This window comes from Diadema setosum, chromosome 18 (assembly GCF_964275005.1).
Source record: "Diadema setosum chromosome 18, eeDiaSeto1, whole genome shotgun sequence".
NCBI lineage: Eukaryota > Metazoa > Echinodermata > Echinoidea > Diadematoida > Diadematidae > Diadema > Diadema setosum.
Window position 1 is genome coordinate 20,074,692 of NC_092702.1, and position 24,012 is coordinate 20,098,703.

A 24,012-nucleotide genomic window follows, 5' to 3' on the forward strand; every position below is an offset into this window, starting at 1 on the left:
TGGAAACTTTTGAAAGCAGCTCGCGCATGTTACTTACACAAACATGTCAAGTCTTTATTAACCATATACGCATGGTTGTTTAAAGCCATATAGGACCCTACTTGGCTTTGAGGTGTTGCATAACATATAGTTCATTCTGTTCACGATTGAAAAGGAAGAGCACGCTTTATACGTCGTCCTTTAATTGCTCGATTCAATAAAAACATACGAAAAGAAGGATTAATCAGGATGTGCTAGCATAGTACATATTATTTTACAGGTTGCCTGAATGACATGATTATTATCAGTCATTGTTCATTCATGGCATCTCGAACAGAAACATAATAATGAAATGAATCTTTTTTTTTTAACAGAAAATAAGAGCACACTAATGGACAATGAAACTTACAAGCATGCATCCCATTCAAATCAATCCAATTCTATTAGAGGGTAAAAAATAAAATATCATATTATCAGTGAGTTTTGTGAAAGAAAACAGCTCACCATAACACTAGCACACTATTAGATTATATATGCATAGCTATAGAACAGCACGTTAGTAATCATGAGCCGTCCAAAATTTTCTGTATACAATCAGCGTGATTGCCACGCTTAATCTCAGGATCTGGGGCTTTTAAGCTGTTTCATAAAAAGATTGAGCATAAGTTGCGATCAATTGCAAATTGCGTTTCATTAACAACTTTGCGATTGATTGTACCATTCTTTTCTGTGTAACCATTTTGTCTTTGTGCGATTTGTAATCATTTAAATGATTGTTGTAAATGTTGTAATTGATTTTAATTTGTTCTAATAAAAACAAAATAAAAAAATGGGTGGGGCGTGGGGGGATGGGGGATGTTAATTAAGGGTATTATATTTTTGCTGATGTACCTACCATTCTATATTCATTCTGTGTAACCATTTTGTCTTTGTGCGATTTATAATAATTTAATGATTATTGTAAATGTTTAATTGATTTTAATTTGTTCTGATAAAAAAAAACAACACAAAAAACCTTTGCGATTGATCGCAAGTTTATACGCTCGATCTGTAACAGATATACTATGTACGAGTTATTGGTTATCCCGCCGCAAACAGCTCCAGGGAGGTGATCATCTCCCTGCCGCAAACCACGTTCGAGATCGTGTGGCCGGCCGCAACTGGCTATCATAGCCGGCCGGCCAGCCACTGCACCACAGAGTTCTGTGCACTACACGTACTCTCACGCTCGCCTAGTACATGTACTATTGTACCTCCTTGCTCAGTCCAAAGACAGTGGTTTACCTGTATGCATACTGTACCAGTAGAGTCTTGTTTTGTACTGTACAATAAAAACACGTGCGTACGCGTACGCCTTCGCCTGCAGCTAGCTAGCTAGTACAGTACAGTATACTCAGTACAAGATGTACGTACGGACGTACGTGCGTGCCTAATCCACGCGTTAAAATCCAAGATGTCTTCTCGTTACGGTAGTCGCCCGCCAAATACGTCGCTTTACATCCGGAATTTGCCGGATGGCGTGAGGTGCGTAAAATACTTCTATCACATTTAGATCTGAGAGTATATTTTGGGCTAGCCATATTTTGTGTTCATCTTACGATTTATAGTCATCGTTTACCGGTGTAATTGAAATTAATTTTTGGTTGATGTAGGCCTTGTTAGTGTTCTGGCTAAGTTGAAGCTGAATGTGACTGCATCTGCAAATTACAGTGTATCTCCATGTGTGCCCATGTGTACCGTGGGGGGGGGGGGGGGCGTTCTATGCATGTTTAACGTTAGGCCTAACGTAAATTTTAACTGTTATAAATTTTAACTATTATATTTTGGATCAAAAATTTATCCTCTGATGATTGGTTGAAAGAGCTTCACGTGATTAAAGGTATTTTCAGCTATTTCAGAAAGCTGACAGTCCATAAACACGATAAAGTACGACCTATTGGATGTTAGGCCCCTATTGTAAATTTGCAAAATGACGTCACTTCTGTGACGATCTCTGTTAACATTGTTAGGCCCTAACGGCAACGCCGTTAACGGTTTAAGAACCAGTGTCTAGACAACGTAACATAACGTTAGCAATGCTTAGACTTTCTACTAATTTTATTTGCAAAATGATGTCACAAAGCAATTCTGAAATTGTGCGCAGCTTTGAACCATCAGTCTATGAAATGCAACAATTTCTAACAAAACAATTGTGATGCCACAAAGGTGCCAAAGCAATTTTGACATTGCGCACTGCTCGTACCGTCACTTTGAAAATGTATCAATTTCCATGCGCACTGCTCGTACAGTCACTCCGAAAATGTACCAATTCCTAATAGACGTCTAGATCTAAAGCGATTGTGACTTCATAATCCAATTTTGACATTGCGCGAATTGCTTGACACTGTGCATCGCGTCGCGCTTGTCAAAATGTAACATTTTTAACAACATCACAAAGCAGTTCTACATTGTACGCTGCTAGTGTGGGATCCCCTCAAAACATCGCACCCACGTTTACGTTTACGACTTCTGGCTTTGCGTTTCCCTCATTTTCCTTCTTTTTTTTTAAATTTTTGATCCAAAATATAAAACAAATATACTTACTTTGCCTAATTTCGAGTTTCTTGTTAAAACTATGGCATAGCCTCGGCACCTCCAAAAGAGCTATTCACTTAGGGGCTGCGCCCCTCAGTGAATAGGTCTAGTTCTTCTGGAGTCACCTCTGCCCATAGGCATAGTTTTAACAAGAAACTCTCAAGGCCAAGTTGCATACTAGTTGTTTATGCAAGGAATCACTGCAGTGGGTAGTAAATCTTAACCCATTTTTCTACTAGACAATCTAGTATTAGGACCTATGAACAAGGCACGCACGATACACACACATTGTGAGACTCACGACCACGACCATGAATTAGTGATGGCAATAATGCACTTTAGGGGCCTCTAAATGGAATGCCAAGCAACCCCATGCCAGCAAAAGACCGAGTGGGACATTGCTATTAATTATTATGGGTAATCAGTCTCTTCAGTGTGTGGAGTGCGGTGGGCTTCTTTAAAATCTTGTCTGACGTTGGGACATGTAGTCGATGTACATGTATGGTCAGCCCACTGTTTAGAGTTAGAGACAGATCTGCTTGTATCACTTTGCTGCACAAGATTATTGAACAGCGTGAAACTAAAAATATTCAGCAAAAAAATGCCCTTCACTGCATCGGCACGTACAGAGATTTTGTTTTTCTTATGTGGTTTTGAGGATATCATCACACTCTGTGCTTGCGATAAGCGAAAAATCTCACAACAGTATGGCGTAATTTTTCAATTTTTAGCGCTTTTTCGGCGACCCCGATTCTTTACACAGGACCTATTTGCGCCTGCTTGGAAAACTTACGGCGATTCTGCGTTTTTGATGGCAAAATTTGGGATTGTAGATGGATTTTTGGAGATGACTCAGGCACTTTCCTGTGGTAAACGAGTGTGCCAGTATGTGAAACGATGTGATATGCGTGATATGCGTGTGTTGTGACAGTAGAATTTGCTGGCTTGTGATAAGTGATTCTTTCTTTCTTCCTATTCATTTTTGCTTTCATCCAGTTTTGATTCATCTCTCATTCTAATTCTGCCAAGTGCTGTTTTCAATCTTTATCTTTTTCTTTGTTTATCTCTCCCTTTCCTTTGTAATGCAAGTTTGTCTTCTTTCTTTCCTTCCATTATCTTTTATTTTAAGTGTATTTTTTTTTATTTAAACCTTTTGCTTAATTTTTTTCAAGGTTTTTAAAAAAAAATCTTTTTATTCATTTCCTGTTACCCCTTTTCCTATCTTTCTCTTTAAGTTCATCCATCCTTGTTTTATAGCCACATTTTTCACAATCTTCTTTCATTCACACACACACACACATGCAGACTCACACACACACACAACACGAACAACAACCCCAAACCTCAATCACTACTACGACTCAGTACAAGCTGAGGGAAAGGCGGAAGAAAATTTACCTATTTAAAGTTACCATAGAAAAACTTGGCTCTGATCGCTTGAGATCACTACATATTCAGTTCAGTTCTCGCTATCGCCAATGACGTAAAAAGTACCCGGATGTTGATTTAAGCGTCATTTACGGTGCATTATGGGATAGTCCGGTAGCAAAGTCACTTCCGTTCGTACGCGTGTGATACGTGACTTATGCTATTTACACACACAACCGACTGTATTCTACGTGTACTTCCTGTTTTCTCGACTTGAATTACAGCTTTAATATGATTTGAAATTTCTCCATTCTTAAGAAATTGCTGTTAATATGACTATTGGTTGTTGCTGCGAAGCTGCCATGTGTTGTTCGCACGAGAATAAATGAAAAAAATCTACAGAAATAGGACCCTCACTGGCATGCGAGACGTGACGTGGCCGTGTGGGTGAAGTTTGCGGGTGACTCCACAGCGCAGTACGTGCGCGCGCGACTTACTGGTAGTGGTTGTAGGCACTGACCTACACTATAGTGTAGTAGGTGGTAGTAGACCTAACGGTTATATAGTGCCTACGTACTTACTTGGAAGAAGTTGCTTCGGAGACAGGATAAATAAGTTTGAGATCACGCTTCATTCCCGATTGTGTTCACGACGTTTCGACAGAGAACAAATAAAAAAAAAAAGATGGGCATTCCATGACGATATCCAGGTGGGTGAATATTTTCCAGCATATTTTCAGCGTATGCAGAGATGTGATGTGCACATCGATCGCATGATCAAGCAGTACGCTGTACCGGTATGTGTTAGCTTCGACGTGCAGCGGTGCATGCATACTATATTATGCATAGGCCAGCTGGCCTAGGGCAATGCATGCGGGAGCTTACGAGTATGACAGGCCTGGCCACTCGCATCGCTGGCATGGCTCGGGCGGTGTGTATCCGTGGTCGGCGCGGTGCTATAGGTAAGGTACACGTACGCGCATGCTAGCGCTGTAACAAATTATGCCCCGCGCCGGAAGTGCCCTTGCTACGAAGTGCACTAAATCTTGACGAAAAAGCCACATCCGGGTACTTTTTACGTCATTGGCGATAGCGAGAATTGCTGCACTTGCTGCTGTGCCGCGAACATGTTTTCATCGTACTGCGTCGTCTGCTCCTGTGCAACGTAGTTATCACAGAGGAAACAAAATAGCTACGATCATGCAAATTTTCATGGTTGCTGGATTTTTAGAGTGAATTTGTGCATGTTTGGAGATCAATTGACGAAGAAGTGCGAAAGTGCACTTAGCCGTCCAGGAGCTAGTCAGGAAACCAGCTCGTGAGGGGGCTCCTGTTCATAAGGATCCCTCATCCTTATATGAGCACCCTGGCCATGCTCATGAGATGCTCATGAGGCCCCCTGTTCACCTTTCATCCATTTCACATAAAAATTAATGCAAGTTGGCACAGTGATTTCTTTTTTTGCACACACATGTCCACCTTCCATGATGAAAAAAAAAAATTGTCTGTGCTTTTTGACAAATGGTGAGTTTTGATCAACTAGTGTGCAGCGACCCACTGAAACACAGGGCTCTGCACCAACAGGTTCGCTCAATGCAGGGTTGCTGCACCTTATTGACCTGATCTGCCTTGATATTTTGGGTGCTTTTTTTCTGCAGCTCTCACCTCTCTATGCATGAATCACCCCCATGAACTGAAGTCTGACATCATTTTACAAATATTCGCAAAGAGAAAAATAAAATCAGAACTAACCTGCTCATGTGCGTAGGTTATATTCCAAATTACTTTTCCACATGACATTTCCACATGACAGAGTAGGTGGGTATTTGAATTTGTCAGGAAACTCATCACTGTGTAGGTATTACGTACAGGTTCACTTTCTTTGTGAATTCTGCCATCCACTAGCCTTTGGGTGCCTTTCATACAAGTGCGCACCTTTCGTACAAGCGCGCGTCCTGCGGCATCTAGTGTAGACAGCGCGCAAGCCATACAAGGTGCGGGATTTTCAGAGCGAGCTTGCGCACGCACAGGAGGAGATTTCTATACATACATTGTAGTGCTTTCTTACACGAGATAACGATTGTACTAATTTGTAGCTTAGATAATTGTCACTGTTTTGTAAATGGCTACATGTGTAGCTGTACATGCAATCATGTGAACGGATATATAGGCAAGTACTCGAGTATTGAAAAGACTGCAGCAAATTACTTGTCAACTGGCGTTCCCTGCAACAACAAAAGCTTACCATCTGCTCCGTGCATGGTGGTTCATAGGATATACCACCTTGGCCGGCGAGGACTGGGGTACCGATAACATGCATGGTAGGTCCCTAAAGTGCATGATTGCCATCCTGTCACACATATTTGTGACTGAATCCACGACCCAAGCTGAGTAGGTGGATAACAGCCTTGTCAATATCACCATCAAAATAACCTCATTTTTCATACATTTTAGACAACTCTATTTTCTCACAATATCAGTGGTTTCCACATCATTTACTCATTGTCTTTCCTCCTTGCTTTTCAAGTCTCATCAAAAACATCTGTCTGTTTCCTTCCTACCCCATATTTTGGTTTATTCCTAGAAAATCCTATAGTACTTCAGATAATGAGATAATGAGAGTTGGTGTGGCACATATGTACCATACATGCATATCATGCCCATAATGGTACAGGTAAATTATACAATGTATATTGGTACTTATTACATGTTGATATTGCTGTGATATACGTACAGTATCTAAAGTATTGCGCTACTGGGCAAAAGTGGCTGAGATATAAATGGCTTTTATAGAAAAAAGAATTTGCATGCACTTTGATATGCACACGTTTAGCTACATGTATATTTAGCTACAGCCACAGTGTAGCTAGCTGCATCATGTACGTGCAAACTAGGTAACATTTTCTGCTCGTCCGGTAATAGATATGCGATCTTCTCAGGGCCCAGTCCTGTCTTATACCACTATTAGTTACGTTCAGACGGCAGGCCCTAACCTCGAGGTTAGGAAACCTCGAGGTTTAGCTCTTGCCCCCTAACTACGACGTGTGTCCACACGACGAATCTTAACCTCGAGGTTACGAAACCTCGAGGTCAAGCTTCTGCCCCCCCCCGTAACTACGAGTGGGTCCCACTCGATGTTAAAACCACAAAACCGGAAGTTCCAGCCCACACTGCTAACAAGGCGTCTATTTATTCTTTAGTCCAACCCTGTCAGACTCGCTTACAGGTACTCTTTTTCATTGTCATGGTATGCAGAGATAGCACTGCACTGATGACTTTATGGCTTTATGAAGATATTCGTCGAAAACATTTCTTTAGCGTCGGAGAAAAATATAGAATACAGTAGCGAGTTCGACGTGTTCAGTTTCAGAGATCAAGCGCATGGGAAGAAAAGATGATGTTGTTGTGTCGTGCGTCATTATAGGTTTTTCACGTGTAGTGTATTTGTGGTGTACGTTTGGGAGGTTGACCCGGAAGCAGAGGGAAATTATGGGGGCTGGAGTTTACGGCGAGGTCACTCTTAACTTCGAGTTCGTTGTTTTTTGTGTCCACACGGTGCTTAACTACGAGTGGGGACCCCCCGCGGCTTGTGGTTAGAGCGCTAACCATAAGATTTCTCGTGGCTAGAAACATCGAGCAAACCTCGAGGTTTGCTAACTACGAGTGCGTCTTCACGGTCCCTAACTACAAGCTCTAACCTCGAAGTTTCCTAACTTCGAGGTTAAGGGCTCCTGTCTGAACGTAACTATTGTAGTGTTGTGATTGATTTTATTCATTTACAAGTTACATTTTAATTGCCAATTAAAACCCAGAAAATTTCTAGGCCGAGGGCCGAGGTGAGCTAAACATAATGTAAGAAGTCGTGTGTATTATATAGGTCTTAGCAGAAACATGGTGTAAGTTTGCATTCAGCCCATAAATAATGAATAAATAACTTGTCAAGTAACATGTTCCAGAATACACAGAAAAACAGTCTTTTAGATTTCAAAAATATGTTTGTATTACAAAAGGTTAGTGCTTGTTTCATTTGCTTTGATATTGCCATACATTGTATGTCTTAAAAACAAATAAAAAACAAACAACTCTTTACTGAGATGAATTTTCTTTTGCGCAGGGTTTAGTCATGTACCAGTAGTGCAAGTTTCTGGCCCATTTGTACAATTAGATAAGTTGAGTCGAATAAACATAAGATATTAGAAATCAAAGAGGATTGTTACATTTGTATGTCAGGTGTCATTTTTTTTTTTTTTATGCAGATAAGAGCATGGATGTGGATATTTAGGATGTAAATCTGATCTAGGACAAATGCCCTTAGACCAAGTTAGCACATCAACCAGATACTGTAAACGTCATTACTTTCGCATGATTAATTTTTTGTGCTGAGCGGCTCAAAAACATTGCGCTGCGTAATTGTCAACCCATTCACGATGTGCAGAGAAAATTGTGAAGATATTTTCGCGGGTTTTTGAATTCACACTAGCCAAAAGCAGCACAAAATTCACAGAAATTCATGTACCGTGAAAACTTCTGTGTTTTCAGTATAATGTTCTATTTTAATACAGTGCACTTACACCTTTTTCCTTTTTTTTTTTTTTTTGTTAATCATCTCAGCACACACACACACACATTAAAAAAAAAAACAAAAAAAAATTACAGCTGATCATTAACAATGTTCTTATTTCTGTGCTGTAATGATGGTCTCTCATGTGCCATTAGATTGTGAGAATCGCTTTTCAGTTTCATAAATCATTGCAGCCGACAGCCTTTTTTGTGGCATAAAATTGTTGCGAATTGCCACTGGCGTTCTGTGCTTTAGTGTAAACAAGAACTTTTGCATGCATTTTAATTTTGCGAATCTTGGCTCTGGCAAAATTCGCTAAATTAAAATACACAGGGACATTTCTTGTTTTACTGGTAATTAGGGATATTTCTTGTGGCAAAATGTAGCAATATGCCAGTGACAACACTGTCTTGTGATTATGACAGCTGTTTGGAGATTCCCATGTGACCATCCTAGTTTACATTCAAATAATACCATGTTTGTTTTGCATGAATCCTCTCTGCCCTGTTGCTTTTACCTCACTTTATCGGCAAATAGAATTTCTTATTTTGTATTAAAGACACTTGAAATGTTTTCTGATTTTTTGTGGATACATGTGTAAAAAATGAATTGAAACTACCGGTATTTCTGTCTGTTGTCATCATCATAACTTATATGTGTATGTTTTATCTGATTATCTCCTTGATATGTTGCAGAATTCAGAGCAGATATACAATTTCCTTTCATGTGCCGAGCCAACTTCTTTAATTGAATGTTGGCAAAGTTTTGCATTGCATGAACATGTACATTTACACTCTCTCCATTCTCTTCATTGCTTATAAATGCTCATGGTTGCGGGAGCTTGAATCTTTCCCCCCTTTTTCTTTGCCTTGATGAATCAGAACAGAGGAACTGCGCCAGCTGTTCGGGAAGTATGGTCCCATTAGTGACGTCTACATCCCTCTGGATTACTATACCAGGCAGCCTCGAGGGTTTGCCTATATTCAATATCCTTGATATCTCTACTTGGTGAGATGCTGTGTTAGAGAACTCCCCCCCCCCCCCCCCCCCCGAAAAAAAAAGGGAAAAAAGGAAAGTTTATTTTAGTGACTGTGTCTTGAAGATTAAACAAAAACAAAAACAGCCTCCTTGTGTAGGCAGCAAGGTATTGAAACCTTTTCCAACATGTAGCATCTCTTTGACCTTCAGAGGCAGCACTACAATGTTAGAGAAAAGGTTGCCTGCTACTACTGTACCAAGTATATTCCGTGGTACTTTAAAAGAGCAGTAGTTGCACGGTTCCCTACCTTTGTAAGATAGTGAGCTGGTAATGCTTGCATCCCTTTGTAGTTATTACACCTGGTTTTAGTGCAGCATCCTCCTTTGGCAAATCCATGATTAAAATGAGAAATAGTGAATTATAAAATGGTGCACTTAATGGACGAATGTACACAAAGACAGGGGAGCATTGAGAAACAAGATGGAAGTCGTCATGCAAAATGTAGTGTATAACAATAGCTCCTAAAAATGAGTGGATGGTAATTGCTGCTGCCAAGAGATGAAGAATTTATGTGAACTGCTAGCATTTAGTGATGTCAAAATGTTATCTCTGCATGCTGGTTCTTTCAGCCTTTTAAATGCCTGTCATGGTTTATTGCAGTTGTGTGAAATTGGAAAAGGCCTACTCCCACTGTCAAGCGATATGTTGCACACGACGCGATTGGCCATTAGTTGATTGTGGAATTTTCATTTATGTCTATCACAATCTGCACTACTGTTCAATTTGTAGTCTGAATTGTAGAATAATCATGTTGATGGTATCAGATTTTGAGGTCAGTTTAAATGACAATCGCATTGATCGTAGAAAAGTTTTGAATGGTTCAAAAATTGTCCACAATCAATGCGACTGCCACAACTGACCTCAAGATCTGATAAGATCTGATAAGATCACCATGATTACTCCACAATGCAGACCATGATTTCAATTGTGCAAATTGTGATACAAATAAACAAAACTAACATGATCAGCTATGTTTGTCGAGCCCACCGGAGGTGCGGGGAGACTAATACCCCGTTTATACTGCTAGCGGGTTTCAGAGCCTGCTCGAGGAGGTTCGAAAACCCACTCTGAAAAAGCAGCCTCTTGTCTGTTTATACTGCTCGCCAAAAGCAGACCCTAGCAGGCCCTAGCAGGCTCAACCTTCTCCTCCCCTCTGATTTATGGCGTGGGCTTTTGAGTGACAGTGTGCCAGTTGAAAGGCTTTCTGCAGCGGGGATTGGTCGAGATGGCTGGGTTGTTTATGTAAGCAGGTGATGACCTTCAACAATTACCTCCGGGTCGGCCAAAAAGCGGCTTCTCGAACCCCCTTTGCGTTTATACTGCAGTCGAACCTCCTCGAGCCTGCTATAGCGGGTTCTGAAACCTCCCCCCATAGGAGGTTTCAGAACCCGACGCGACCAGACCCGACCGGATCGCCTTTTCTGAATTCTGTCTGTTTATACTGAGCTGAAAGCCTGCTCGAAGCGGCTACAGGGGGTTTCAGAACCCCCTTTTTCCTTAGTATAAACGGGGTACAAGAGATCGCCTGCGGCATCTGTCCGTCCGTCTGTCGTCCGTCTGTCCATCGTCTGTCCGTAACGCTACAAAAACTTCAATAACTCTTTACTCTGAGCTTCAATTGCAATCAAACTTCGAGGGAAGAGGGGTCATACAAAGTTTCACATTTTACCATATATGAAGGTCACCTCGAGGTCAAAGCTCACAGGCAGGGGTCAATGAACTTTAGGGCCCAATGTTAAAGGAGCATTCCAGACGATTTTCATAATTTCACATCATGTAGTACATAAATCGACAACTCAACATATTGATTTGTTGAATTTATTGTGGTTCTGGAGCGGAGAAACAATACTTTGAAAAACTTTACACAAATTACACTGAACAAGGATGATGACATAGGAGGTTCACATATTTCAGAAATGTAGCAGTGTAATTCCATTACAATACCGCTTGTTTGCGAGTTCACACGTGTATAGTCTATGCATGCCTTCTTCTTTTGTTCTGCTTCCTTGAGCCCCAACTCATGCATTCTTATGGTGACTCTACCATGTCATCATCCTTGTTCATTCCAATTTGTTCTAAATTTTGAAAATATTCTTATTCTTCATCGAAATTATCATGTATTCTGAAACTCTGTCCTCAGTAGAACTAATTTATAGTTGTTCAAATGTAAACATCTGAAAATCTTCCGGAGGTCTCCTTTAAGTTTTTATGGCGCATTTCTATTATGGGTCATAACTTTTGATCCATAGGTCCGTTTATGACTAAACTTGGATGGTAGATGTCCCTTGGGGAGTGGATGGTCACCACAAGGTCAATGGTCACAAGCATGGGCCAACAAACTTTTAGAGCCCAATGTTAAGTTTTTATGGGGCGTTTCTACTATGGGTCATAACTTTTGATCCATGGGTCCATTTGTGACCAAACTTGGATGGTAGATGTCCCTTGGGGAGTGAATGGTCACCACAAGGTCAAAGGTCACAGGCAGGGGTCAACAAACTTTAAGGGCCCAATGTTAAGTTTTTATGGCACATTTCTTTTTTGCCATAAATTTTTACCCTTTTATATATCTTTTTATCTGTTTTCTGTTTTTATGCCTCCGCCACGAAGTGGTGCCGGAAGCATTATGTTTTCGGGTTGTCCGTCCGTCCGTCCTTCCGTCCGTCCGTAATGAATTTTGTGGACAAGGTAACTATCAAAACCTGTTGAGGTATCCTAATGAAACTTGGCATGTATGTGTATTGGGGGTGAAGTTGTGCCTATCAACTTTTGGTGCACATGCTCAAGGTCAAAGGTCAAAAGGTCAAGGTCAAATACATAAAATTTCACTATTTCCGCCATATCTATTGAATTCCTGAAGATATTTTCTTGAAACTTAGTGTATACATGTATTACCCAATTAAGATTCTCTGGTGAAAGTTTGGGTCATGAGGTCAAAGGTCAAAGGTCAAAAGGTCAAGTAAAAATATTAAAACTTCTTTTTATTTTCTCCATACCTTGGAAAATTGTTCAAGGTATCTTCATGGAACATAGTGTATACATATACTGACTGGAAGTGATTATCTAGAGAATGTAGGGTTCATGGGGTCAAAGGTCAGGGGTCAAAGGTCAAGTGCAACACTTCAAAATTTTACTATTTCCCTCCTATCATGCAATGCCAGCAGGGTTATTTTTTTTTACACTTGGTGTATGCATACATGTGTAACCTAATAGAAATTCTCTGGAAAGTTTTTTTTCCTTCTTTTTTTGCCTCAAAGGTCAAAAGGTCAAAGATCAAGTGAAAGTGCTGAACTAACTTTTTCCTCCATATCTCGGAAGTGGCTCAGGTTATCTTGAAACTTAGTACATATTATGCGTGTTCTGCTTGAAAGTGATTATCTTATGAATTTTAGGGTCAAGGGCCAGATGAAAATGGTAACAATTTACTATTCAATTCAGAAATTGTACTTTTTCTCCACACCTGTACCTTGAAAATTACTCAATGCCTAAATGTATGAATGGGTCAATGTCGAGTTAAAGTCCTTAAATCCCTAGATACATGCTCTCCTATTCATCCAGTTAAACCTAGGTCAAAGAAGGTGAACATTCAACACATTTGTGACAAACTTGTCATTTCAATATTTTGCCAATTTTGTGAAAATGTAATCACACATTGTCCACATGTACTATCTAGACCTATTGGGAAAATCATGCATTATGGCGGAGGCATACCAGTCGCCAAAGCGACATTTCTAGTTTTTAATCTGTTATATCCCATTCGCGTACAATTTTTTGTATGCGAATGGGCGTATTTGCGAGACACATTATGGCACTTGTCTTGTTAAGATGGCCCAATCATGGTGTGCATAGCAGATCACACAACAATGGGAACGGGCCACAAAGTAGTGTAATGGTTCTGTAGGTGTTTATTCAAATTGGCTGCTTTACTGTGACTGAATCATACAGATTTCTGTTAGAAACACAACCTCTTGTGTTTCCTTTCCTTCTTTTATTTCAATTCCATCAAAAACATTTCACTTTGTCATAAAATTTACATACAATTCTGGAGATGAGGATGCTACAGTATGCTGAAATGGCAGTGATTGTTTCTTTGCATAAATTGCCGTTCATGTTTTTACTCTTCTGCAAATCATTGATTGTTTTGACACCAGGGTACCATAGTTTAGCATCATATTCATTATGAAATCATTACCTTCAAACAATTAGACTGGCACATAATTTTGCCTTGTCGGTTTTTCTAGGACCATTAGATTCAGTAATAGGATTGCAAAACTTCTTTCTTGAACAAGCCTGAATGATTTTCAGATATTGGGCAATACATCTTTGAATTGCTGATTACATATAAATTCCATAATGTAACCATTGCACTGATGTAATCCTTCTTTGTTTATTTTTATTTTTTTTGGCAACACAGTATTCAAATTGGATATGAACAGTCACAATGATATCTAAGGTTATCTTTATAAGAAACAGAGACCTAGAAAACATTGTGGAGGGGGTGTCAAAAATAGCAAATGTTATGGGAATGGCCCCTTTTTGTGTATTTAAAAGAATATCCTTGGCCCTTATGCAACTTTTGTGAATTCAAAGTTTTGGATTCCAAGTTGTCGGTGATATGCACGAGAGACAAATATATGATGAGTGCCTTGAGAAATTGTTGGTCTGTCCGCTTGCATGTCTGATGTGAAGATTTTACTGTTTACAACTTATTATTTTCTGTTTCCAGTTGAGTCGTCTTGTACAAGTGTTTGGTTTGATGTGTTCAAGATTTGGGTAAAGGGGGGGGGGGGTACATCACCTACTAGTAAAAGTTTCTCTGCGTGTTGCATTGGCTTCTCTAATTTTATTTGTCATTTGCGTTTTCATTGTGTTTGTTCACTTGAGGAATTTGTCAATTTGTATGGTAGGTCCACTAACTTACAACTTGTTCAAAGACATTATGTAGTGTAATTGTTGAATAGCTTTTTGATAGATTTTGTTTCAATTTCTTCTTTTTTTTTGGGGGGGGGGTGTCATATAAGGGGAATAGACAACTGCTATGATAAGATAGGAAAACTCCACATTCTTTTCTTTAAACTATTACACTTCCATTTCATTTTTATGCTTTGCTTTTAAAATGCACACGGCACCATGCTTTAGCTCATCAACATTCATTTTCCATATATGTGGATCTGTGCATAATACACTAATTATGGGTCATTAAAAATGTTCGGTCATCCTCCGGCTGCATTCACAAATGTGTGTTTATTGCACGTTTTGTTCCATTTCCTCAAAGTTGTGAACTTTGGTGAGATACTAACCGACTTTGAACTTTCCATTTTGCCCTGAAGTTGGCCCTCTGGCTGCCCTACCCCAGTTTTAGCTGTCATTGGTACTCAAAACTTGACAGCAATGTAGTAGTACCCTGTTTCTTCATCAGCTTTGTAAGGATTTGGTGAAGACATAGGTCACTGCCTATTGTTTCCTTTATTCATGTGTACAAAAAAAAAAAAAAGATCTCTCCTGAATAGGTTCTTAAAGGACAAGTTCACCTTCATAGACATGTGGGTTGAGTGAATGCAGCAATGTTAGTAGAACACAACAGTGATAGTTTGAGCAAAATCGTACAATCTGTTAAAAAGTTATGAATTTTTGAAGTTTCTGCTCAGTCACGGCTGGATGAAAAGACTACTATAGCTTGTGATGTCACATGAGTACAACGATATAAAGAAAGAATAAAGAAAATTTGATATATTTCCATTTTTCTCCCATAACAAAAGAACACTCAACTTCTCTCTTTCAGAAGGCAGGGGGAATAATATTACCCTTAACATACGTCAGTAGCAAGTTGAAGAACTGCGCACTTTATTCAAAAAGTAAAGTTTTGTGAAATTCTCTTTTTATTTTCCTTATATGTGACCCGCGACAACGGTTTCAGGCAAAAGTCGCAAGAGCAAATTCCCTCCTAGGCGGGGTACAAAGATTTTGACCATTATTTTTGTCGATTTAGGTTTTTTTGCAGAAATCGAATCTTTGATATGTTTTCTACATCTACACTAAATTTCATAGCATTAGACAAAGTTTTTCCTATCGAAAATGGAATTCTAAGCACCCTATGTTGGATCGCACTTGTCAGTTTCGAGCTTCTTTCGAACGCTGCGCCAATATCCCCAGCGTTGCTACGGCGCAGGGTCTCGCATGCGATTGGCTGGTGCGTCGCATACATTTACATAATTCGGCTTTCGGAGACACCAGTTGCAGCGTTTGGGGAATGCTTTGTCCACGCGTGCACGATTACATGCTTCATTGTTCTTGCTATAGTGGTTTATACGCTCGCTCTGTAGTGCGTGCTCTTCGTTTGGCTTTCTATCCAAACTATTCTACCGCAATGTTCGACAACGGAAGTGAAACAAAAATCATGTAGCATGACATAACCGTGTGAAAAGAAAACTAGATATTCTCAAATTTGTCTACTTGTACATGTAGTAAAAATTATGACAGCAGACTGACTCAATGGAAGGTAGATAAGAGGAAAGGAGCGGTCACATGTGACTAATTATGTTCAAATACTACACGTCAAGATCGCACCAAACTAACGAGTCGTGTTTGTTTGTTTGTTTTTATTTAATTAGCACCACCGAACAAAGCAACATATGCATGTCTTGTAAAAGCAAAACAAACAGGAAGCGTGACCCTTGCCAGCACTAGCAATCTTGTCCCTTCAAAAGGGTCGCCAATGATAAAGACAAATCAACCACAATGAAAATGCGATTTGTAAATGTGTGGATTTGCCACCGCTCCTGTTACATGCACACGGTCAGGCGTGTGAATGCCATTGCGTAATGCGTACACCAAATACACATGTACATGTGCACTATACAGCTGTACGTGCAATTATCGTATTCGCCATCTTGAAAGACGTACTGTAAACAAACCCGAGCGAAACGCATTGTTTTTCGGCTTCATACGCTGAGCTCCGAGGAAGGTGCCCGGGAAATTTGACTCTCTCAGTGAGCCAATCAGAAGGCGATGTGGTTGCTAGAGGCGGAGCTTAACATCGATTGGCACCATCGTACGGATGGGTGATTCTCCCCTCGCATCGCCGCTCGGACATTGTCTTTGAGAAAGAGGTGAATCTTCAAAGCCTGTTTTCTCGCAATTTTGTCAGGCTAACAACTTAAAAAGTGCATTTTATTTCTCTTTCTATGCCCGCTTATGGTGCCGAAGAATACAAGTATTTTATATCAATGCAAAGCTTAGGAAATGGGCAATGTAATTCAGTAAAAAAATGAATTTTCAAAATTCCCGACTTTTGCCTGAAACCGTTGTCGCCGGTCACATATAGTTGTACGCATGTGACATCATATACTGTAGTAGTCTTCTCTTCCAGCAGTGACTGCGCAGATACTTAAAATATTCGTAACTTTTGAATGGATTGTCCAATTTTCCTCAAACTTTCACTGATGTGTTCTACTTATATTGCTGCATTCTCTCAATCCTTATGTATATGAAGGTGGACTTGTCCTTTAATGACATATGGGATATGTCTTTGCCGACTAATTTCATTGTATGATCAGTAGTTTGATGATTTTCCTCTTCAGTAAGATGTACTGCAGATTAAGCAGTTGTGTTACAAGTATATCGGTACAGATAATGTACTGCTTGTCACTGTTGTAAAGGTGAGTACTGAGTACTACAGTAATTGAGAGTGAGGTGACTGGTTGCACAGTATGACACGGGTGAAGCTAATACATATTTTGTGTTTTTGTCTTTGCTCTGTGTCACAGTTAGAGCACAAGTCAAGCCATTACAAGCTCAAGTCAAGTTCTTGGTTGTCATGGCAACACAAGTCAAGCCTGCCTTGGTAAGGAGCGAGTGCTTGGCAGCCCTCATGTCTGTGGATGCTGCCATAAATTAGGTACTCAGAAGGGGTGGACAGATGTAGAGATTAGCTTGGAAAATACCTTATTGCATATTGTAGAATAGATGATACAGTACTTTAAAGGTGACTGGATACTCCAACTTTAAGTATTTCTTTTCTTCTTCTGAAAATATCCAATCGGTCGCAAAATTCGAAGATGCATAAATCCATGGAATATTGAGCTACATTGTTTGGATGACCAAAAGAAAAACAAGTATTCAAAAGGTTGAGTGGGAAAAAAAAATGTGTGGAAAACATCAGGTCTTTGTACTTGTTGTCATGGTGTCGTGACAAGTGATTTTTTTTTAAAACCATTTTATCTTTAACTCAAAGTATTATCTTTCCTCATGTTTGACCTATTTTACAACTTACATGTTCATGTCTTTCAGTGCAAACTCATTATAATGTTGTATGATGTCATGTTAAGTTACAAGCCATTTCATCTGTCCACCCTCTGTATCTGTGATATGAAGGGTTACCAAGGCACAAGCTACCTTGCTGCATTAAACCAAGAGCTACCAAGCTTCACAAGGCGTAGTTCAACAACCAAGACAGCTTTGGCTGTAGATACCAAGGGCAAACCAAGTCAAGCAAGCTGCAATAAAGAATTTAAAGGCCCAAGTCAAGTCAAGTCGATGCACAAGCCAGCCCAAGGCAAGCCAAGACCTAAAGATCAAGCGTGTGTGCAGCTGTTGGCTCGAGTCTAGCGTGTTTGGGGATGACATCCAAATGAGAGAATCAAGGTAGACCAAAAAAATTGGAAGGTCTGGGGCTACGTTCACTCAGTATCAAGGCAACACACCCATTTATGGCGCAGTAGTTTGGTTTTACGGTGCAAGTACGTTTGCGCACTGTTGTGAAACACAAGTAACACCCCAAAGCAGAAGTTGCAAGTTGTCCGAACAAGATTGAGTATCCTATGGGGAAGGTATGTGCATAGGGCACGATCTATTCTTTCTTTTTTTACCCCTTTTTCACTCTCACTCTATCTGTTACTGAATATGTAATCACAAACAGACACAATTTTGGGAATATTATATGCCTTATGCTTTGGTATGTGATGATTACAGTAGTTACATATTGGCAGGTAGTAGTCAATCATACTGGCCAATACATAATTTAATTATGTACATTTCAGTCCTATTCTGCATCCCATTTCCTTACCTTTCAAGTTATCTGACGACTACAAAACCGCAATGCCATTGCAAAGACTCTCTAAAAAAATATAGAAGAATATATATTTATATATATATATATATATATATAAAAGAATTAAAAACAGTCATAAACAAGTCTTCCTGAAACCACCTGACTAGTATATTTGTTTGTTACAATTGTGAGGTATTCCCAGAACTGCACTTGTACTGTTTTGTTACATTTTCAAGAGATATTCATCTGTTTTACTAACATGTGTTTGACGTTGAAGGGCAACACAGTTAATGTAAATGTATTTAAGTTTGATTTGAAATTGGATGTATCACCTTGAATATCTGGATAGCTGCTATATTTGTGTGTGGTAGAATATGTATTGAATTTATTCCGAGATCCTGTCTCAGTAGGTCAGACACAGCAACAATATTTCTCCACGGGGACTTGAGAGCCTATTTTACATCAAGAACAGTTTCTCAAAGAATTTCAGAGTCACACAGGCAGTATTGATTGGTATGAATGCAACAGTGTTACAGTAATGGAGAAGCTAATTCTCAGAGGGTAGTGCAAAGGTACAGATTTGTAAAATACAGGGAGGTGAACACGTAGGTATGCATTGAAAAAGACTTCCTTGACCAGAAAAGATTGCCACGTTTGACGACATCCGGGATGCTGAGGATGCCATGTACGCTCTGGAACGCTACCGCTTCTACGGCAGGGAACTGGAGATCCAGTACGCTGAAGGAGACAGGAAGAGTAAGTCCTTCTAGTTAGGGTGCTACAGTACACACGCACAGCTTATTTGAAATAAAAATTTTTTTAGTAAAATTGAAAGCCCAATGAATTTATCTTGTCAGCATTGAACATTATTTGACTTCCAGGGTATTGATATGAGAGGACTGTTATCTTATTTGTAGAAGTTTGAAATGTAGAATAAAGCTGATGAAGTGCAGGTAATGGTGACCTGTTGTATGAAGAGTTTAGTGATTATAGCATAATATATGCAACAACTTGAGCTTGCAGTCAAGAATTGGTTGTTGCATCTTTAGCTGCTGCCATGGTCTACAAATATTACAGACAAGTTTGCATTACAAGAATTTTAGTTATCTAAGCCTTAGCTCTGGAGCATCAGTCTGAGCCTTGACTGCCTGATAAGGGGATGTTCTAGGGGAGTATATTTTGTGTGGCATGTAGCTGAAGATTGGATAAAAAGATATAGAAGTCATCCCTTTGTGATGAAACAATCTAATGGATGGAGCTCATGTTGCCTTTGCTGTCCCGCCCATCACAGCCCCGAGCCAGATGAGAGGCAAGGAGAGAGGCACGTACAGGTCTTCCCGCTCCTACCGCTCCCGCAGCAGGAGCCCCCGACGTCGACGGTCCCCTTCATACAGTCCACGCCGGAGGCGGTCTCCAAGCTACAGCCCCCGGAGGAAGAGCAGGAGGAGTAGGAGCCGAAGCAGGAGCAAAGACAGGTGAGGAAACTGTTCCGTCATTGATGGTATATGCCTTGCATATAAGTCATGACGATGATGATGGTGATGACTGTGATGATGGTGATGACTGTGATGATGGTGATGATGGTGATGATGATGGTGATGATGATGATGGATGATGGATGATGATGACGATGATGACGATGATGATGATGATGAATGATGGTGATGTTATCACCAGCTACAATCGGCATATTTTTTGTCTTTATGTGTGCCTAAATGTTCAGGAGACGTCACAGGTCCTACTCGAGATCCCGTTCCCGTTCACGGTCGCCGTCACGGGACAGGATGAGGACACGCAGCAGGTGAGTTTTCTCTTTGCCAGCTCGCCATTAGCTGATATAATCACAAGCAGCAGGACACCCATGCTTGGTGAATGAAGTTCAGGGAGATTATGTTGAAATACACTCGAAAGTGATAGCATGTACTGTGCACTCCTGTTATAATGAACACGGTTATAATGAAATTCTCGCTACGTACAACGAAAGTAAGATTTCAGGTCCCAAAATTATCATCTGTATATGTTTATGTACTTTACTGTTAAGCTATAATGCAATTTGGATACGTTGAAAGAAAATTGCCAGTCATGAGGACCTCGCTGTATTGGGGCTCACCTGTACCCTCTATCACAGTGTGATACCTTTCATGGTTCCTTGCATTACTGTATGTGACCTAGCTGAATAGAATAATGACACCTCTACCTCCACAGGTGACACAACCAGTGCAATTTGCATATTTGCAGCTGAAATGGAATCCCAATTCCATGATGCCTGATCTATAAAGCTACATTCACCAGTCTCAGCTTTTAGCATTTTGACAAATCTAGTGCAGTATTTAAAGAGGTTTTTTCTTTTTCTTTTTCATGAACACATTCAGAATAATCTGATTGCAAAGACAGTATGAAAGTTTGCTGATGCTGCAATTGATGCCAGAAAGACTATTGCTTCCCAAGGGGAGACAAAAGTCCCTCTTCCTCCCCACCCCCTAAAAAACAAAAGCAAAATAAATCCAACTACAGTCTTCCAAACCTCCATGACTTTATTTCAGAATAGTATTGATTGCTTGCATGTATGGCAACATTTCACTCCATAAAGTGTGTCTTACAGCTCTTTTAAAGCACAAATATACCAAACACTGATATGAAAATTCCAATAGCAGATGCTCTCATGTGGTATGAAGTTTAGGACATTTTTTGTTTTCTGTTGTGTAGACATGTGCACAGAAATTATTGACAAACTAGAAATGTCGCTACGGCGACTGGTGTATGCCTCCGCCATAATACATGGTTCTCCTAATAGGTCTATAGTACAATGTCTTGACAATGTGTGATGACAGTTTCACACAATTGGCAAAATATTAAAATGACAGGTTTGCCACAAATGTGCTGAATGTTCACTTTCCTAGAACTAGGTTCAATTGGATGAATGATTAAAACGTCAGAGTGCAGGTATTTGGGGGTACTGAAGATTTTCACTTGACTTTTGACCCTTTTACAAGTTTATGCATTGAGTAATTTTCAAGGTATTGAGAAAAAGTATAATTTCAGTATCAAATGGTAAAATAGTATTATCGAACCTGGCCTTTGACCTTTGACCCCACAGTTCCAAGGAGAATCACTGTTAGGTAGAACATGCATAAATATGTAAGTTTCATGACAATACCTTGAGTTATTTTTGAGATATGGAGGAAAAAGTGCAATTTAGCACTTTCACTTGACCTTTGACCTTTTGACCTTTGACCTTTTGGCAAGAAACTTCCCACAGAATATATATTGGGTTATACATGCATACATTAGGTTTTAAAAAAATCCTTCAGGCATTGCATAAATATAAGGAAAGTAGTTATATTTTGAGGAGTTGACCTTGACCTTTGACCCCTGACCTTTGACCCATGACCCCCAACTTCCCTAGATAATCACTGCCCATCGGTACAAGCATATATACTAAGTTCCATGAAGATACCTTGAACCATTTGCGAGATATGGAGAAAAACATGAAATTTCAATTTTTTTTTCACAAAATAACCTGTGACCTTTGACCTTTGACCCTGTGACCCTAAAATCCACACAAAGTATCATCCCCCAAGGATATATCCTCATACCAAGTTTGATGCAAAACCACCACACGGTTCTTGAGATATTGACAAAAACAAAACGGGACGGACGGACGTACGGACGGACGGACGACCCGAAAACATAATGCCTCCGGCCACTTCGTTGGCGGAGGCATAAAAACGTCTTTGTCAATAGCTTCTCATTTTCACTACAGTTATATAAAGCTGTTGAAACCTAGTTAATGATTAACAAAATGGCATTTGTGTTTTCCGATGGACAGAACATTCAGTCGCTCTCCATCGCGGTCCAAGAGCAGATCAAGGTCTCGCAGCCGAAGCAGATAGGCTGGAGCAGCCGCGGTCGGTTCCACGGGCACCACGACAGAAGCGTGAGCATCTTGCATCGTAGACTTGGGAGTTCTTACAGGGCACAGCCACCTGTGCAAGCAATGTGTTGATGGCCTCAGTATTGTCTCCATTATTTATGTGCTAGCAGGCCAGAGAGCTGTAGGTTTCATGTAACAGTTGTTGTTTCATGGTAGGTAGTGATGCTCTGTGAGTTATGCCTGTTACCATTACTATTGTTTATTGATTTATTTGGCAGTCAGACACATCCTAAATATTACACTATGATATCGCAAAAGCAAATGCACAATTGTAGAATGGGTTGTGCTGTAACGCCATCCAGCATCATTGTCATATCTTTATCAGCATGAATACACAGAAACGGGTATGTTATCGTGTCCATCTCTTATGCAAGATAATTTGGCTACGTGATGGCGAGGTTCCAATGATGTCATCAAGCCATGGCTCAATTTGCTGAGGGGCAAAAACTGCATATGGGGGGCCCCCCATCTGCGTGTGCAAGCACATAAGCGTTACATCCCACGTCCCATCATTGCGTACGATTTTATCTGGCCGGCCAGGCAGGCTGGTATGCGGTACATGTGCTGCTCGCTAGAACTATGTGCTTATAATACACATGATTTGTTTTTGCCCTTGGGCAACATGTTTGTTAATGCACGGAACCTTGTCTATTCCCATATTTTACCTTTTCGAAATACATACAAACAAACACACGAAAAGTCTGCGTTTGCATTTACAGTTTACTCATCCAAGTGAATGATTACACGCATCAGATTTTAGGTGATACATGAGTGTTTGTTTAATTCAAGGACTGCAAACTAGGCTACACATGTGAAATTAAAAATAAAATCATAGCAAAATCACTTTAACCCTAAAAAGACTGGGGGGGGGGGGCCTAAAAGGCCCCCCCTCGACATTTCGCGCGATTACTCTGCAACACGCAATGCTCTCGCCGCGATGCTCTATGACTTTTTTCTTTCGAGTTTCCCGCACATTTTGACACCAAATTTGTGACGCCCGGGGGTACGGTTCTGAAGTTACGTAACTTTTTGTACATGCACGTGAGGCCGAAAATGGCTCAAAAACGTGATTTTGTGTACAAAGTCAATGCAAATTGAGTTTTTTCACATGGCTCATATAAATATGCTTATTTTTACTCTCAATGGCTAAAATTAATTTGTTTTAGGAGTATTATGCTTCAAAAAGTGTCTGCCACAAATTTTGTTAAAAAAACAAGAAAAACAGAAGGTTGAAAAAAACAAAGAAATACATAAGAAATTCATAAAACAATAAAATAGATAAGAAATTAATTTTGATACCGATTTTTTTTTCAAGTACATTTGCTAAGAATGCCACTAAGAATAATTAGACCAAAAATGAGCACTTTTGGAGCTTTATTTACTGATTTAGATCAAAGAGTCTGATTTCTCGCATAAATTTGCATAATTAATCAAAATAAAATAAAAGAAGACTATTTTGTAAAATTTGAATATATGATCTTGTAGATTACATCGCACACTACCATTGTGCAA

The 24,012-nt window shown here is 39.9% G+C and overlaps 1 protein-coding gene across 1 annotated transcript; it reads left to right on the top strand.

Moving 5' to 3' along the window:
• Positions 1-1,432: 1,432 nt before the first annotated feature.
• Positions 1,433-22,717, top strand: LOC140241707 (serine/arginine-rich splicing factor 12-like). Its single transcript, XM_072321451.1, has 6 exons — positions 1,433-1,503; positions 9,363-9,467; positions 19,219-19,322; positions 19,858-20,041; positions 20,290-20,367; positions 22,396-22,717. The coding sequence occupies exons 1-6, from the start codon at positions 1,433-1,435 to the stop codon at positions 22,457-22,459; spliced, it is 606 nt and encodes a 201-aa protein (XP_072177552.1). The 3' UTR covers positions 22,460-22,717.
• The last annotated feature ends 1,295 nt before the right edge of the window (positions 22,718-24,012 follow it).

Excerpts from the sequence above, each read along its gene's own strand:
- LOC140241707 (XM_072321451.1), top strand. The coding sequence starts at position 1,433 with ATGTCTTCTCGTTACGGTAGTCGCCCGCCAAATACGTCGCTTTACATC. Across the intron at positions 1,504-9,362 it reads AATTTGCCGGATGGCGTGAG|AACAGAGGAACTGCGCCAGC; the intron begins GTGCGTAAAATA and ends TTGATGAATCAG. Across the intron at positions 20,042-20,289 it reads CGAAGCAGGAGCAAAGACAG|GAGACGTCACAGGTCCTACT; the intron begins GTGAGGAAACTG and ends CTAAATGTTCAG.